Source organism: Oncorhynchus keta, chromosome 14 (genome assembly GCF_023373465.1).
Source record: "Oncorhynchus keta strain PuntledgeMale-10-30-2019 chromosome 14, Oket_V2, whole genome shotgun sequence".
NCBI lineage: Eukaryota > Metazoa > Chordata > Actinopteri > Salmoniformes > Salmonidae > Oncorhynchus > Oncorhynchus keta.
In genome coordinates this window covers 64,383,379-64,401,151 of record NC_068434.1, presented here as the reverse complement: position 1 = coordinate 64,401,151, position 17,773 = coordinate 64,383,379, and the positions used below count along the sequence as shown (strand labels likewise).

At 43.4% G+C, this 17,773-nt stretch overlaps 1 protein-coding gene across 3 annotated transcripts; it reads right to left on the bottom strand.

The window, feature by feature from the left end:
* Window positions 1–58: 58 nt before the first annotated feature.
* On the bottom strand, window positions 59–16,748 carry LOC118393781 (putative solute carrier family 22 member 31). Of its 3 annotated transcripts, XM_035786834.2 has the most exons (9): window positions 16,210–16,742; window positions 13,778–13,881; window positions 13,435–13,589; window positions 6,992–7,160; window positions 5,242–5,387; window positions 3,269–3,377; window positions 2,873–3,087; window positions 2,437–2,548; window positions 59–2,337 (listed from the first exon to the last, which is right to left on the bottom strand). In XM_035786834.2, the coding sequence occupies exons 1-9, from the start codon at window positions 16,597–16,599 to the stop codon at window positions 1,932–1,934; spliced, it is 1,806 nt and encodes a 601-aa protein (XP_035642727.1). In that variant the 5' UTR covers window positions 16,600–16,742; the 3' UTR covers window positions 59–1,931. The 3 variants fall into 3 exon arrangements, with proteins under 3 accessions (XP_035642727.1, XP_035642729.1, XP_035642728.1); XM_035786836.2 differs by lacking the exon at window positions 16,210–16,742 and having other exon boundaries at window positions 13,755–13,881; XM_035786835.2 differs by lacking the exons at window positions 5,242–5,387; window positions 6,992–7,160 and having other exon boundaries at window positions 16,210–16,748.
* Between the last annotated feature and the right edge of the window lie 1,025 nt (window positions 16,749–17,773).

Sequence of the window (17,773 nt, the reverse complement as noted above, 5' to 3'; positions counted from 1 at the left end):
TGGCTCCAGGATCATTTTGATAACGCTGTACAAACAGACATTGTGAACTTGGCAATGGTGTGTTTGGACTTACTCCAAGCCATCTTATTTTATTTACACTGAAATACGTTTCCAATTCTTCAAAATACAAAAATCTGACTTTGTTGATAAAACACAACACAAAGTTGAAAGACAAATGGTGGACTTTGTACATTCAATAAATTTATAAGAGAACAGCACCATCTTGTGGTAAGCATTGTATCAGACATATGAAGCACGGGGCAGAACTCAAAACATTTTCAGTTTTGGGCCATTCAAACTTACTGTTTAACCGATTTCATTTTTGAAAAGTGAGGTGAGCAAGCAAATAAAAGTTAAAAATAGAAGTGGATCAGCTTCAGAAAAATACTATAGCAACCTTAGTTCAACACCCAGTGACCTCATTAAGACCCCATCGATGTCAAAAGCAGAATAGCATTGTTGAAAATGTCCCCACCGGGTCTGTTCGTTCACCATAATCTGAAAGGAAGTTATGCATCTCTTTACTTAATGCTCGAGATCACCGTTATTCTATTTGTTTTTCTATGAGACATGTGAAGAGGAGCAAACAGTAGATCAACATTGTATGGCCTCAGCTTCCAGACTTTCGAGATTCAGTCAAGTTATTCATAGCTGAAAATAATATAATACTTTGTACATGTAATTTAATATAAGTATTTTTTAGAAGGACAGAATATTGTCCGCTGTGGGGAAAAGTTGAGCAGCTGCATTTACATTTTTTCCTAATAAACTCACTGTACAAGGGGCTATGTTCCCATGCAAGCAAAAGAGGGGGATGAAAAAGGAAGAGCGAATGAGTTAGAGTAAACATCCTATCCAACAATAACGTAAAACAGTTCCACAGCCAACCTCAAACCACAGTCAAATACCAAAAAGAGCAGTGAAATGTGGTTTAATAGTTGATAAAAATGTATATAATTAAATTACTTATAGAATGTTAAGTATCATGTCCTAGCAACTGCCTTCTTTGAACAGGAAAGTTCACCGTTTAAGGCAGAGAGATGGACGTGATACAACTAAAAGCACAATGAGGTAAAGTCCCATTTGAAAGGTTATAATGACTCAGAGTAGAGGTCACATTTCAATCATTTTAACAACTTTGTTCCTGGTGCAAATCATCATGTGGCAACATCTCATGTTCTTAAAACACGTCCAACAAGTGGACAGGATGAAATTAACTTTCATTGCTTAGGTCATATTATCAGTACTTCATTGAGTCCCCCCCCCCCAAAGAAAAAAATCTAACAATTGGCTACAATACATTCCAGTTTGAGCCAAACTGACTTCTATCTGTGAGGTCCCCTCGTTGAGTCACCAATGAGTCAGATTAAGTAACAGTCAGGACCCTGCTCTTTCTCTTTGCAGTCACAAGACAGCAGTACTGAAAAGCACCAGTCACCAGTTAAGTGGACAAGCAACGCTTCTCAAGTGAGCCTTAGTGGTTAATAAAGCCATAGCTCCCATGCTGCACAGCCTGGAGAAGAGAGGGCGTTAACACAGGTCTTAGAAACAGCAGATCTCAATCAGTACAACACCAAAGGACTTAGCACAGTCTTTCAGCAGAGTCTGTGCAAGCACACACACAGATCGTTTCTGTTGTATTGTTTGAAACACTTGGCACAACAACAAATAAGACTGACACAGTAAATACACACATCTCCAACTCTCCTCCCCTTCCAAATATCCAAGAAGACCAGTCGTTCAGAGCGATACGAGTCTGGATCACACCGTCTCAGTCTGGTGAAGGGGAACCAGGCAGCTAGCCCAGGATGAAACCAGGGAGAGATATCCAGAGGGTTTGAGGTGAGGTCTCTCTGTGGGAGAGGAGAATGGGTGATGGTAGTTAGAGGCTGCTAAGATAAGTCCTCTCTTAGTGCCTCTTCCTCCAGTATTCAGTGCATCTCGCTGTTGGAAGGCAGCAGTGGGGACTGGGAGGGCACAACGATCTTATAGGGTAAATTGTCTTTGATGAGCATCTTCCTGGTGGCGGTGACCAGGTGGGAGTAGTTATCAGGGTTGTACTCGGAGGCTCCACACCGGGTATAGAGCAGGGGCAGGTTGTCTTCACGGGACAGGAAGAGAGGGGGCCGTCGCTGGCCCTCTCCATCCTTCAGGGAGTCGGGTAGCGGCTTGCGCTTGCTCTCCGGCAGCAGCATGATGGACAGCACCGAGAGGACGGCGAAGGAGGCGAAGATGACGTGGTGGAGGAAGAAACCCCTGTTGTTCTGGAGCTCCATCATAGAGGAGGCAGCCATCCCCATACAGCCAGACGCTAGCACCAGCCCCAGGCAACCACCACTGAGGCAGAGGGAGAGAGAGGGTCAGGAGAGATATAGAGCTCACTAACATTGTCAAGGGCACCTGACCCAGCATTCTGAGAGTAGACATAATACTCACCGGACTACGGTGGGCATGACCTCACTGGCGAAGAATGCACTGAGCATGGCCAGGGCCTGGGAGAAGAGGAGCCCCAGCACAGACAGCACCAACACCAGCACTCCACAAAGATCTTGAGAAGGACAAGGACACGTCTTTCTGATGACTCACTAAACTAGGCAAACTAGGAAACAGGCAATTTAAAAGAAAATTGACCTGAAATCATCTGAAAAAAATCTAATGGCCAATCAGAATCATAACAGTGACATCATTATGAATGAGGTCATTGTGGAAAACCTATGGCTACTGTACAAGGAGAAGAGTTACTAATGAACCATGTACAGGGGAGAGAAGACCGTATGAGACCCTGTATTGGTGCACTTAAAGAAAATGTGTGTATAGAAATAGTAAAGCAACGTAGTATCATCATCATAGAAATAAAGCAGGTTAAACCTACACTGTGTGAGGGCCAGCAGCAGCAGCGAGGACAGGCCGGTAATAATGGCAGACAGAAGCAGGATACCACGGCGACCAAAGCGGTTGACGGACAGGCAGAGGAAGATACATCCCAGAGCTCCAGTCACCACACGCAGGAAGTAACTAAAATAGAAGTTGTGGGAGTAGCTGTGAAGGTTCCTGATGAAACAGTACTGGATGCCTGTGCCTATGAACCTGGAGGAGGAGAGTTAGGAAAGGTTAGGTCCTTGGCCCAAAACATGAAACTTACTCTGTCCAAACTGTACTGTTAAAAGCAGCTGCGGTAAATGGTAACATTACCATTCCTCGTGGCTGTATTGCTCAGTGGAGGGAGTCATATAGAAGGTCATACAAGCTGGGTTAGCTCCTAACTCACATAGTAAAGCTAAGGATGAGGCAGTTCCTCCAGATCACTCGGGTGGAATGCAACTCCAGGACTGAGTGGTAGCAAGGCTGGGTATAATCTGGGTACTCCGCATCGATCTCTACCGAGAAGAAAAGGAGAGGGAGGGAGAGAAGGAGAGATATGAGCCTGCATTCACACTGCCAATACCAAAGCCAAAGGGCACTTGACCCAAACGCTGTTAACTTGGTACAAACATATAACCCACATTCCATAGGGAATCTCTCTCCTCAGAACCAGTGCCTACGATTAAATCACACTAAATGGAACGATTCAGTCGGACGAGAAGTTAAGAGCGTTGGGCCAGTAACCGAAAGGTCTCTGGTTCGAATCCCTGTGCCGACTAGTTGGAAAATCTGCCGGTGTGTCCTTGAGCAAGGCACTTAACCTTGATTGCTCCTGTAAGTCACTCTGGATAAGAGCATCTGATAAATTACCAAAATATAAAATGTCATGGGTCTTGATTTGGAGGTAATTCCAGTTCGCGATTTAATACACTACGGTCGCATTGAAATGTCCAACAAACAAAGAGCTCTTATCGTGACTACCACAGGAGAGCACAGGTGTTGGATGCTCTCACTCATTAAGTGACTGGCTGCCTGTGAAAGAGCTCAGTTGTCTAGCTGGCACAGGTAACCAGGCACACTTCTGAACCATCTCAGAAATGTCCAATGCTAGGTGTACCTCAAACAAAGTTCACTAATATTGGATATGAGGGAATGCTGTGAGTGGACTGGATGGGTTGTCTGTTAGGTGTTGCTGTGCTGATTGTGGATAAGTGAAAACCAATATCCTAACATATGGGGAAACCTGGGCGTTTGGATGTATCGCCCAAAGCATTAGTTTACCTCACTAACAATGCAGCTACAACGTTAAGATAAAGATTTTTGGTTTGGGTGCCAGGCAGGTATTAACCCTGCTGAAAGGAAGAGAATAGGATAGAGAGAGTACAGCTAGCACACACACACACACACACACACAACACACACACACACACACACACACACACACACACACGAGGCTGCCTAGAGTGTAGCCTGTTTGCCAGGTATCCTCTCTCTCCACTGGCACACCACAGGGGTAACCCAACCAATAATACCTCACACAATAATAAGGATTAGAGCGACTCATAGGTAACCGACTATAGAGAACCCAGTCATCAACAAATGATTTGCAATACTCTGTGTTAGTTCCCAGAGTGAAGAGTGAATGGGTGTATGAAATTGTGTGGGTGTAGACAAAACAAAAAAAGGGCTTAAAAAATGTACCTAAGTCTCTTAAGGACAGAAAACCATAGGAATCAATATACATATAGTTCAATCAATAATCCCATATAATAAACAATCTCAAATGCACACTCTGTTGAACACCACTGTCACAAATATGTCCTGAAAGCAATAGTAGGCCAGCAGTACTGAACATACTATGGCGTGCAGCGCAACATAAATCAAATACATCAGCTCCAGTGTGAAGCACTGGAGCGAGAGAGGGCTATGTCTTAGCTATAAACTCCAGGCTTTCAGTTGCACTCGTCTGTCTGCCAGTCTGGTTTGTTGGTTTATTTGTCAACGCTTCGCAACAATGTTGCTACTAATCCATGCGATCAATGACAAGAGCGGTCCCAACAGATTCAAAACACGACATTGAGCGGTAACACCGGCGATCGATTTAAACACTTTACGAACTAAGCACGCTGAAAATAAACAAGACTTCTGCAGAGATACACACAGTCAAAACTACCGCGTCAACCGACAGCTCTCACAGAGCGGAAGAGTCATTTTCATTTCCTCCTTCCTGACTGCTGATGCGCTCTTAAAAGTGGCAACACACGGTAAAGGCTCCGTGCAGGATTTCGCCGCAACCAATTACACTACCAAAGGCAGCAGACATTATTCATTGACACAGACCAGCTAAAAGGGTCAGGATAGGGTGGGGGATGATGATACCTGAGAGCAGGTTCTCAGCAGGGTAGATGTCCTCATTGAGATAGACTCTGTTTCTGGTGGAGAAGATCTGGAGACACCTCTTAGCCTGGTGGATCTGACCTGTGGCCAGAAGCCAGCGGGGAGACTCGGGAAACACTGATGGACAACTGAGGGGGATACGAGAAAACAGGAATAGAAAAACACACGTCTATTCCTCCATCCATGACACTCTCTCTACTTCCTGTCCTTCCACAAAAATGCATAATAATTATAACACACATCCCTCTTTCTCCATCCATGCCTTTAGACGTTCTGTCCCATGACAAACAATATACACCATACCAGGGGTGGGCAAACTTTTTGGTTCGAGGGCCACATCGGCCACATTTTTTTGGGGGACCAATTGTTTGTTCAAGTCAATTTGCGGGGGCCTCCATAGTTGCGCAGCGGTCTAAGGGACTGCATCACAGTGCTTGAGGTGTCATTACAGACCCGGGTTCGATCCCAGGCTGTGTCACAGCTTGCCGTGACTGGGAGACCCATGAGGCGGCGCAAAATTGGCCCAGCGCCGTCCAGGTTAGGGGAGGGTCTGGTAGGCCAAGATTTCCGCTCTAGTGACTCCTGTGGCGGGCAGGGAGAATGCACGCTGACATGGTCACCAGCTGTCCACGGTGTTTCCTCCGACACAATGGTGCGGCTGGTTTACGCGTTAAGTGGGCATTGTGTCAAGAAGCAGTGCTGCTTGGCTGGGTTGTGTTTCGGAGGACACGCGGCTCTCGACTTTCGCCTCTTCCGTACAGGAGTTGCAGCGATGGGACAAGACTAACTACCAATTGGATATCTGATAGGTGAGAATAGTCTGTTAATTGAATGATTAGAATATTCCGCCCTGAAACATATCATTGTATTGATTATAATGTATGAAATCATAATCAATAAATGTGTAGTCCTAGTCAGAATTAGGGTGAAACAATATGCCTTTATGGTATTCTAAACACAGACTGTCTGGGCTTGGTGCCGACCTGACTAGAGATTTGTGAGAGGACGGGGAGTACGTCTCAAGGACAAAGTCACCATCTCTGTCGGCTGGGTAGTGAGACAGACAGTGCGTGCGTATGTTTGTGTGTGCGTATGTTTGTGCGTGCGTATGTTTGTGTGTGCGTATGTGTGTGCGTGCGTATGTTTGTGCGTGCGTATGTATGTGTGTGCGTGCGTATGTTTGTGTGTATGTGTGTGCGTGCGTATGTTTGTGTGTGCGTGCGTATGTTTGTGTGTATGTGTGTGCGTGCGTATGTTTGTGTGTGCGTGCGTGCGTATGTTTGTGTGTGTGCGTGCGTATGTTTGTGTGTATGTGTGGGCGTGCGTATGTTTGTGTGTATGTGTGGGCGTGCGTATGTTTGTGTGTATGTGTGGGCGTGAGAAGTCACTATAAAATGAATAGATTTGTATTCTTGACTTCAGAACGTTCCCGTGAATAAACATTTAACTTTGGTAGACTGGGCCTCTGTCTGTTTCCTTTTCTATCAGTATCTTACAAATCCTGATATAACAGACTAAGGGTAACTTAATTGAATTGGTAAATGAACAGGAGTATAGAATTCTCCTGACAATATCACAAAATGTATGAGGAAAAAAAACACAAAAAACAACAATTGTAAAAAAATAAATAATAATTGTCTCGCGGGCTGGATTGAAGTACCTGGTGAGCCGTACTTTGCCTCCCCTTGCACTATACCGGGTTTACACAAAAAAATGCTTATGACAGACTCACCACCAATAGGAGAGCAACAGGAGCAATGGCAAGGTTGCCACTGCTTGAAGAACTGGCCAATCACGACAGAGCACCGCCAGCCCCGGCAACAAGAGCTCTGCCACGACGGCAAAGAAACCACTGACCATTTCAACCATGAGACGATGGGGAGGGTCACACAGCTCCAGTCCTGGAGAACACACAAAGGGAGATGCAGAGGATGAAGGAAGGAGATAGAGGAAAGAGAGAAAGAAAATGCAAGTAGTAGCCTGACTGACCATAAAACTATTTGTGACCATTTGTGTGGTGTGAAATTCCTCTCTACTTTGACCTAAACTCCAATGTCCTAGTTCTCCTCCTTCAAAACCCCACAGAGAAAACAAAGGAAAAAATATACAAATTTTCTTCCACTATGTTCTGTCCTGCTATTGTTCCCCCACTCCCCCTTTGAAGAACTCTCTGTCAGCAGATCAGAGGCAGTCCTCCAGAATACAGCCTAAAACCAAAATTTAACCAGTGACCTTAGAGGAATGTAAGAAGAGCAAATGTGCGTGTGGGTGTGTTAAAGACTGCGGTGGGCCTCCCTCTCAGGCTGTATCTAGCACCATTACTCCCACACACAGAAGGGTCTTAAAAACACATGGAGCACTGCTTGACCGCTTTCACCCAGCAAAGAACACACCATTTCACACAATTAGCTCACAATCACAGGAAGGTTATAGCAAGAAAACCCCAAACCCCCTAACAATGGAACAACACTGGGGAGGGGACGACTCTTGGTCTAGGGATGGTCTAGCCCAGAGAGCCTTGAGTTACCTCACACTCAAGCCATCTCTGAGAGAGGGAGGGGGTGTAAAGGGGGAAGGAGAGAGTCAGTGAATAAGTAATGCTCAGCTTGGCTCCAGGCTGCTTTTTAAATGTATTTATTTTATTTATCCGTTATTTTACCAGGTAAGTTGACTGAGAACACGGTCTCATTTGCAGCAACGACCTGGGGAATAGTTACAGGGGAGAGGAGGGGGATGAATGAGCCAATTGTAAACTGGGGATTATTAGGTGACCGTGATGGTTTGAGGGCCAGATTGGGAATTTAGCCAGGACACCGGGGTTAACACCCCTACTCTTACGATAAGTGCCATGGGATCTTTAATGACCTCAGAGAGTCAGGACACCCGTTTAACGTCCCATCCGACATGCCCTTTGAACCCTAATAAGACAGCAGTGCAACAAGATGGCACCCGGTGACCCGGGTATGCGACCACCACTCCGACACAGTCCAACCCCTAACCTGTCACCCTTCCCTATCCCTTAAACATCCCCCAATCACTTTTCCCTCCAGTGATCCTTGATGTTTATTGGCAACAGAGGGAAACCCCCAAGTGAGGAATCCAGAGGCTAGGGATTGGTGTGGGATCATGGGACATAAAGTAAGGACTTTCTAACCCCCATAGCAGCAATAGAGGGCTATGGTCAACCTGGAAGTAAAAAACATAAATCTGGGACATTCCAAATAGTATGGCACGTTTCTTATGGTATTTATTCATTTGTGGCTATCCATCATCCATTTCGTACGATATGTTACGAATTCCAATTTTTTGTAGCTAATGTTAGCTAGGTGGCTAACTCTAGCTGGGTTTGGAGTTAAGGTTGGGATTTAGGTTAGGGGAAGGGTTAGCAAACATGCTAAGTTGCAAAGTAGCTTAAAAAATAGAAAGTAGTAGAAAATGTGAAAATCAAATGTTGTCAGTGATGAGATTCAAACACACAATCTTTGGGTTGCACACAAAAAATGTAAACTATATATGAATACAGTTATCCAAGTATAAATGACCAGAGTTACGATAGATTACCAAAATGACTGAAGATTCCCGTAACTTTGGTATATTACCAGTAGCTTTGCAGTACTTTTAGGAGAGTGCAAATGACATGTAGTGGCACCAAATTGTCTCAGTTCCATTGACTTCTATGCAATATTGACGTGATTGATTCATCTGTGTGCGCTATTGATTAATTAAAGTAGAACAAGCGAATCAATTTCAGTCTGGAGTGACCGTTTGGTAACTGTTGATGGGTGAGCAGTTAAGGTACTAATTTAGCAAAATACAATGAACAAAAATATAAACGCAACTTCAAATATTTTACTGAGTTACAGTTAATATAAGGAAATCAGTCAAAAATAATAATAATTAGGCCCTATTCTATGGATTTCACATGGGAATACAGATATGCATCTTTTGGTTACAGATACCAGAAGAAAAACATTTAAAGTATGGGCATGGATCAATATCTGGTGTGACCATCATTTGCCTCATGCAACGCGACATCTCCTTTGCATGGAGTTGATCAGGCTGTTGATTGTGGCCTGTGGAATGTTGTCCCACTCCTCTTCAAAGGCTCTGTGAAGTTGCTGGATATTGGCAGGAACTGGAACAATCTCTCACACACGTTAATCCAGAGCATTCCAAACATGCTCAACATGTGACATGTCTGGTGAGTATGCGAGCCATGTGGAACATTTTCAGCTTCCGGGCATTGTGTACAGATTCTTGCGACATGGGGCCATGCATTATCATGCTGAAACAGGAGGTGATGGAGGCGGGTGAATGGCACGACAATGGGCCTCAAAATCTCGTCACAGTACCTCAGTGCATTCAAATTTATATTTAATTTATATTTTTGTTCAGTATACAAGTGACGTGTGTATAGGGAGCATTTTAAAAAATCTAGTCTTCAACATCAGAACTTATTTCAGCATATTGATATTATTTAAAACTGGTGTTTTGACACCATGACAACAGGAAGCAGCAACAGTATTTTTCTCAACTTATGTTTTAGTAATATAAACTCAGCAAAAAAAAGAAACGTCCTCTCACTGCCAATTGTGTTTATTCTCGGTAAACTTAACGTGTAAATATTTGTATGAACATAACAAGATTCAACAACTGAGACATAAACTGAACAAGTTATACAGACATGTGACTAACAGAAATGGAATAATGTGTCCCTGAATAAAGGGGGGTCAAAATCAAAAGTAACAATCAGCATCTGTATTAAGTACTGCAGTGCATCTCCTCCTCATGGACTGCACCAGATTTGCCAGTTCTTGCTGTGAGATGTTACCCCACTCTTACACTAAGGTACCTGCAAGTTCCTGGACATTTCTGGGGGGAACGGCCCTAGCCCTCACCCTCCGATCCAAAAGGTCCCAGACGTGCTCAATGGGATTGAGATCCGGGCTTCTCGCTGGCCATGGCAGAACACTGACATTCCTGTCTTGCAGGAAATCACGCACAGAACGAGCAGTATGGCTGGTGCCATTGTCATGCTGGAGGGTCATGTCAGGATGTGCCTGCAGGAAGGGTACCACATGAGGGAGGAGGATGTCTTCCCTGTTACGCACAGCGTTGAGATTTCCTGCAATGACAACAAGCTCATTTCTATGATGCTGTGAATACACCGCCCCAGACCATGACTGACCCTCCACCTCCAAATCAATCCCGCTCCAGAGTACCGTCCTCGGTGTAACGCTCATTCCTTAGACGATAAAAGCGAATCCAACCATCACCCCTGGTGAGACAAAACTGCGACTCTTCAGTGAAGAGCACTTTTTGCTAGCCCTGTCTGGTCCAGCGACGGTGGGTTTGTGCCCATAGGCGACATTGTTGCCGGGTGATGTCTGGTGAGGACCTACCTTACAACAGGCCTACAAGACCTCAGTCCAGCCTCTCTCAGCCTATTGCAGACAATCTGAGTACTGATGGAGGGATTGTGCGTTCCTGGTGTAAATCGGGTAGTTGTTGTTGCCATCCGCTACCTTATTTTATTATTATTTATTTCACCTTTATTTAACCAGGTAGGCTAGTTGAGAACAAGTTCTCATTTACAACTGCAACCTGGCCAAGATAAAGCACAGCAGTTCGACACATACAACAACACAGTTACACATGGAATATACAAACATACAGTCAATAATACAGTAGAAAAAAATCGAAGTCTATGTACAGTGAGTGCAAATGAGGTAAGAAGGGAGGTAAAGGCAATAAATAGGCCATGGTGGTGATGTAATTACAACATAGCAGTTAAACACTGGAATGGTAGATGTGCAAAAGATTAATGTGCAAGTAGAGATAATGGGGTGCAAAGGAGCAAATAAATACAGTATAGGGATGGGGTAGTTGAATTTGCTGTTTACAGATGGGCTATGTACAGGTGCAGTGATATGTGAGCTGCTCTGACAGCTGGTGAGGGAGACGTGACTCTCCAGCTTCAGTGATTTTTGCAGTACGTTCCAGTCATTGGCAGCAGAGAATGGGGCCTGTCCCGCTGGTGTGATGTTCGGATGTACCAATCCTGTGCAGGTGGTTGTTACACGTAGTCTGCCACTGCGAGGATGATCAGCGGTCTGTCCTGTCACCATGTAGGGCTGTCTTAGGAATCTCACAGTACGGACATTGCAATTTATTGCCCTGGCCACATCTGCAGTCCTCATGCCTCCTTGCAGCATGCCTAAGGCACATTCCCACAGATGAGCAGGGACCCTGGGCATCTTTCTTTTGGTGGTTTTTAAGAGTCCTTTTTAGTGTCCTAAGTGTTCATAACTGTGACCTTAATTGCCTACCGCCTGTAAGCTGTTAGTGTCTTAACGACCGTTCCACAGGTGCATGTTCATTCATTGTTTATGGTTCATTGAACAAGCATGGGAAACAGTGTTTAAACCCTTTACAATGAAGATCTGTGAAGTTATTTGGATTTTAGTAATTATTTTTGAAAGACAGGGTCCTGAAAAAGGGACCTTTCTTTTTTTGCCGAGTTTACATGGTACTTATAATTTTTTAACATGTTTCTACTTAAATCAGAAAATGTTGCTAGGATTGATTGATTTTGATGATATTAGTGAAATTGTGAGAATGAGTTCGTCCTGGCTTCCCATAGATCATTGTCCCTACACAACGCTAAGGGAAGCACTTTGTGTGAGAGCTTTTGATATATGGGTTTGGTCTATAGTTATTTAACAGATGTTAGCCACTGACATACTTCTGAGTGAGAAGTAATAAAAACTGCCATTAAATATATTTAAATATATTTAGCCGACTGCTTTAATTCAGCTAAACAAAGTCGGATGTAGAACTCCCACCTGAACTGTCCAGAATACAGAAATCTACAATATGATCCACATGACCATTTCACAAATGATATTACATTTTGAAGAGGAAACGTGATTACATTTCACAGAAATACTCTGCGCTGACGTAAAAACAATACCAGTAACTGCCCTAGGCTTGGGCGGTATACCGTATACAAGGGTATACCGTATACCGGGGTATTTAGAAATAGCCACAGGAGGCTTTTTTAATACCGTCAATACCGAAGTTTTTCAATAAATTTACATTTGTAGCTTTTTAAGTAAATACCTGCAGACCGCGTTCTTCATTTGACCTTTCACATTACGAAGCTTACCGCCGTTCCCCAGAACAGTTGAGCCAGTTAAGTGTTTGTTTGTAAATTACACAGCGGGGAAAATCAGGAGCAGTTGAGTTTAGCTGTGAATTGACAGGGGTCGTGTTTCATATTTAAAGTCAACAGTTTTTTTGCTTCAATTAGTGATCAGGGCCGTGCGACTACTAACTAAACCACTACTGTTTTCCTTCACAGAAAATACATTTGTGCAACACATTCAGAAAGTGCGCAACGCTATTTGGCTGGCAGCCACACAAGTGAATGAGCTTACAATGAAAAAGCACAGGTTTTTTTTGCTTGAAGTTTTTTGCTTGAAGTTAATATTGCATTTTACCAGAGAAAAATAGACGACTACACCGAGAAACGTACAGGAGAAAAGCAGCTCCACAGTCAGAGCGCTGTCTGCTGATAGAACGCCCATTGGTGAATTCCCAGAGTGGAAAAGTGCAACTGAAGCACAAAATGTGTCTGATACAGAGCAGAAATTACAATAAGAAGCATCTTAGATCTGCGTTTACAAAAAACGCAGCAAGATATTTCTTATGCATTTTATATTTATTTTCTAGGTGAAAAACGCTTGCATTTTGCATTAACGCAACCCTCAAATTTACACTTGCTATTATCTACGTAAATGGCTGAATTAATAAGGAGACGGGGCATCATATAGTGTTAGCTTTCATCTGTGTTTGGAAAGTCAAAGCCCTTTGGATGACTTATCTGTACAGCTTCCCCTGCCATCATGGACAGTTGCTGCTTTGCGTGATGCATTATTGTCTCTACCTTCTTGCCCTTTGTGCTGTTGTCTGTCCCCAATAATGTTTGTACCCATGTTTTGTGATGCTACAATGTTGTGCTGCTACCATGCGGTGTTGTCTTAGGTATCTTTTTATGCAGTGTTGTCTCTTGTCATGTGTGTTTTGTCTGATAATTTTATTTAATTTAAACTGCCCCGTTAAGTGTGTACTCAGGAGTGAGCGGTATTAGTAGGGTGAGTCAAGTGTACTTACTGGCGAGGTAAGAGGAGAGGAAGACCCCAGCCAACATGGCACCCTGAGACAGGCGTAGCAACAGAAACACTACAGGGCTGTTGGACAGACACACAGCAACTCCTAACAGACCGGACAGAGACACAGACAGCAGGAAGCCCTGTCGACGACCCAACCTGAACAGAGAAAAGACAGTTAGAGACACATAGCTTCCCATGCACACATATTAAACATTCATAACAGCCTAATGCCATCAATAACATAAACATTAAATATGTGTGGTGAAATTAATACAATTGTAGTTTACAATTATACATAAATACAACAGAAACATCACGCACACAAAATGCAGAAGTGTAGCTACCAGTCACACACTGTGCCCAGGAGGACATATCCCACAATCCACCCTGTCATGAAGCAGATGTGCTGCAGAGGAATCTTCCAGTAGTCAACACACACTAGGTTCCACTGTGGAGAGAGAGAGAGAGAGAGAGAGAGATGGTGAGTCATTCCACCTCAAAAAGAACAATAAAGAGGATTGACACCCACCATCTCAGATTGTTCTGAAATAGTTTCTGTAGTTAGAAAAAGATAAGATAGTGGCCTCCTAAGTTGGAGGCCACAATCCGGGTTAGATCCCGGGCTGTGTTGCAGCCGGCCACAACCGGGAGACCCATGAGGCGGCGCACAATTGGCTTAGCGTCGTTCGGGTTATGGGAGGGTTTGGACAGCTGGAATGTCCTTGGCCCATCACGCTCTAGCGACTCCTTCTGCTGTACGGTGTTGGTTCAGATGGTTTCCGGGTTAAGCGAGCAGTGTCAAGAAGCAGTGCGACTTGGCAGGGTCGTGTTTCGGAGGACGCATGGATCTCGACCTTCGCCTCTCCCGAGTCTGAACGGGAGTTGCGGCGATGGGACAAGACTAACTACCAATTGGATAACACGAAATTGGAGAGAAAAAAGGGGTAAAAAATTTTAAAAAATAAAATAAAAAAATAGATTAGCATTTCTGAAACATTATTTGTTGAAATATAATTGATTTGACCCAAATTGGCGATTTTAAATGTACAGGATTCATATAGTAACTATTTAGTTGCAATCAATTAGCTTAATTTCTCCGAGATACAATTATTTTCAACAAAATAATGTTTCAGGAAGGCTAATCTTATCTGTTCCTAACTACAGAAACGATTTCAGAACAATCTGAGATGGCGGGTGTCATGGCTTTCTGAAATAACATGGATAACATGGAATGACCCTTTTGCCACAGTTAGGAATGAGGTAAAAGAGCCAAGTCAATGGAGCCACTGAAATAATGACATAATGGGTGGCACACACACACACACACACACACACACTTGAGGGCAATGGACATCCTTGTGCGAAGGAGGAGGAATTCAGGAGGAGGAATTCAGCTGTGTGATAGATATCATCTCCTGATTGAATAAGAGTGACTGCAGATAGGTTTATCACATTAGAGCCACTGCACTGTTTGGTTTCCAGTGCCTTCCACCATTCTTCACCCTACTCTAACGCTTTCTTTCTTCCTCCCCCCCATCTAATAATTTAATTTGCTCCTTTTCCCTCCCTTGCTTCATCTCTTGATCTGTCGTTATCATCCCACCCGTTAAAAATGGGGGTTGGTTGCCAGGGAAACATGCGCGAGAAAATACACCACATCAGGACTACTGTCTGCCTTGTTGAATTCCTGTACAGCCGGCACACACACTCTCTCTCACACACACACCAGTATTTGCCTTGTGTCTGAACATTTGAGTAACTGCTTATACTTCTGTTTACCAAGATCCCGTTCCAGTATTTGCAGTGGGATGGGCCTTCCCCTTTTTTGATATTATAATGGGCTGGTGAGGTTTGTCCAGGTGCAATAAGTCAACATTTAGTAAACTTTTCCCAAGACGCAAAACTGGACAGCGTTAGAGAGGCATTGACCGTGCTAGTCTGAAATAAGAATATAGGCCTAGTAGTAAAACATCTGAAAAGGGTTCCCTTAGAGCCAAATAAATGCAGTTGAACTCGAGTGTTCCTTGGTTATGAGCTGGCTAAGGGTCAGTACAGAAAGATGAATGCTCATCCTAGACTGACCCCTCTCATGTGCTCTGTTGAGGACATATCTTCCCAGGAACTCCATCAGGGTGGAAGAACACGGTTGTCCCTGCATTTCCTGTTGTGCTGCTATCATCACATAATCACACATTCACCCATATTTCATGGCTCTGCACAGCAGTTTCGTTATGTAATTAACAGACTAATGTGATCTGATAAATAGTGCTAATAGGATTTTGTGTTGTTGAAATCTGTTAATCAAATTCAGCACATAACCAAAACACCATGTATCCTAGAGTTACAAACTCTAAAGCATGTTAACCAACAGCAGACTTGAGCAATGAGTAGGAACAGGCAGTTAACCCACTGTTCCCAGGCCGTCATTGAAAATAAGAATGTGTTCTTAACTGACTTGCCTGGTTAAATAAAGGTAAAATAAAAAATAAAATCTATTTACGTTATCTAGTAGGCCTATTGATGACCAGCTCTTGCCCCAGCAGGGACAAGCTCAATTAACACAAATGGGAATTAAAAAATGGCAAACCCCGAAGTAATAGGCTAAACCCAAATGTACTTTGAGCAGCCGACTTTGAATGGATGAATAACAAATCAGGTAAGGTAAATGCGTCGTCATAAAAACATCACTAGCACACAAATGATTGCTAATCTGGCAAAAGCACAAACTCTCCTAAAACAACCACAAACCATCGAATCCAAGTATATATTTGTTTACCTCTGTCACGTAGTTGCTCTGAAGCGCCGCAGCTTGGTCGTACTCCCATCCTCTCGTACATGGCACTATCTCCTTTGGAATGATGTCTATGAAGTTGGAGACGTTTCTAGGGTACTTATAAAGTTTACAGTGACTCAGTCCAGAACCATTCTCCCACGGTATGGCAACATTGAGATACCCTTGTCTGGAATAATTACTGAAAAGAAAACCCGAAGGTAAAAGGGTCGGGTCGGGTTTACAGTGGTACGACCCGGGAATCAGGGTGTAAAAAACGTCGCAAAAAAGATTCAGCATCACAGCAAAATTCGGAAACCAGCTGAATATGGAAACAATTCTGTTATATCGTCCATATCCACCGATTTTGGTATAAATCTTCGTTTCAAAGTCCATTGTTAGAGACAATGCCGAGACAGCTGTTAGTCAGTAGTGTTGGACATCCACACACACCGCTGGGCAAGGCAGGATAGGTTAGATGAGATAGCACAACTCCAGCCAAGTGGGCAGGTCGGTGAGTAACCGAAGTGTCATTGGTGGGAAGTCTATCTGCTCGTAGATCAGTGTTTGTACGCACTGTGGCCTAGGCCTATTTCGCACTGACAGATCGACATATTTCTTAACTTTGTTTAGAGGATGATTTCAAATGGTTACCCCCTTCATATCTGGCTCATAAGTAACCTACTATAAATACTTCTGTGTCAACAAATATAATGGCATCTACTGGTCATATTGCATGGCAAAAAAATAGGCCTGTTATACCCACAGGTCTTTATGTTTTTCTCAAAAGTCAAAACCCCTCATGATCATAGATCTAAATATCAGCCTAAACACACACTTTTCCAGGCGTCCTCCTGGGACGATGAAATGAAAATGTAAATTAAATCTGGTGCAACACATCCCTTCTCATACTCAGACTGATGATTTGTTGTACATTGTCCCTGCCAAATAAAGTATACATAGATGTAAAGTGTGACACATGTGTACACTGATTGGTATTCTATCAACTTAACTTGCCTGTGATAAATGTGCTAACCAATCTTAATGAATAAAAATGAACTGTTATTAAAGTTCTTCATTTGGCTCAGAAACTGTGTGCGTGTGTTGGCATGGTGCTAAAATAGATGTGCCCATCTCCCGAATGACACAAGGCATATTTAAGAGTGTATGAATGAGGACAAAGTAAAAGCAGAAAACAGGAAATATTTCAAAATTTTATTTACGAACATAATCTCTGAGGAACAACAGCAGTTCTCGCGCTCTCTGTACATGCAACTGTAGAAAATAACAATTTAGAATTTTTCTTATCAGTTTAGTCTTTTTTAATTTTCTCGCCTTTGTTTTTGCAGGAAATCAACACAGCTAGAGGTGAAAGTACTGGATCTTTTACAGCACTGACGATAGCATCAACAAACCCCTTCCCCCATAGCTGCTCCAACAATATGTACACAATTCAACTACATTGTACAAATAAAAAAAGTGACGTTGTTACATCACCTGCAGCGAGCGCACTGTCTCGTTGCTGTTAGAACCCCACATTCTACGCAAGTTTAGACTAGTACAAAGAGGG

What these genes read in the sequence shown, in the direction of transcription:
- LOC118393781 (XM_035786834.2), bottom strand. Translation starts at nt 16,599, where the DNA reads ATGGACTTTGAAACGAAGATTTATACCAAAATCGGTGGATATGGACGA. An exon ending in GCTGCTGGCCCTCACACAGT is followed by an intron (nt 2,549 to 2,872) that starts GTAGGTTTAACC and finishes GTCCTTCTCAAG; the next exon opens with ATCTTTGTGGAGTGCTGGTG. An exon ending in GTCATGCCCACCGTAGTCCG is followed by an intron (nt 2,338 to 2,436) that starts GTGAGTATTATG and finishes CCTCTGCCTCAG; the next exon opens with TGGTGGTTGCCTGGGGCTGG.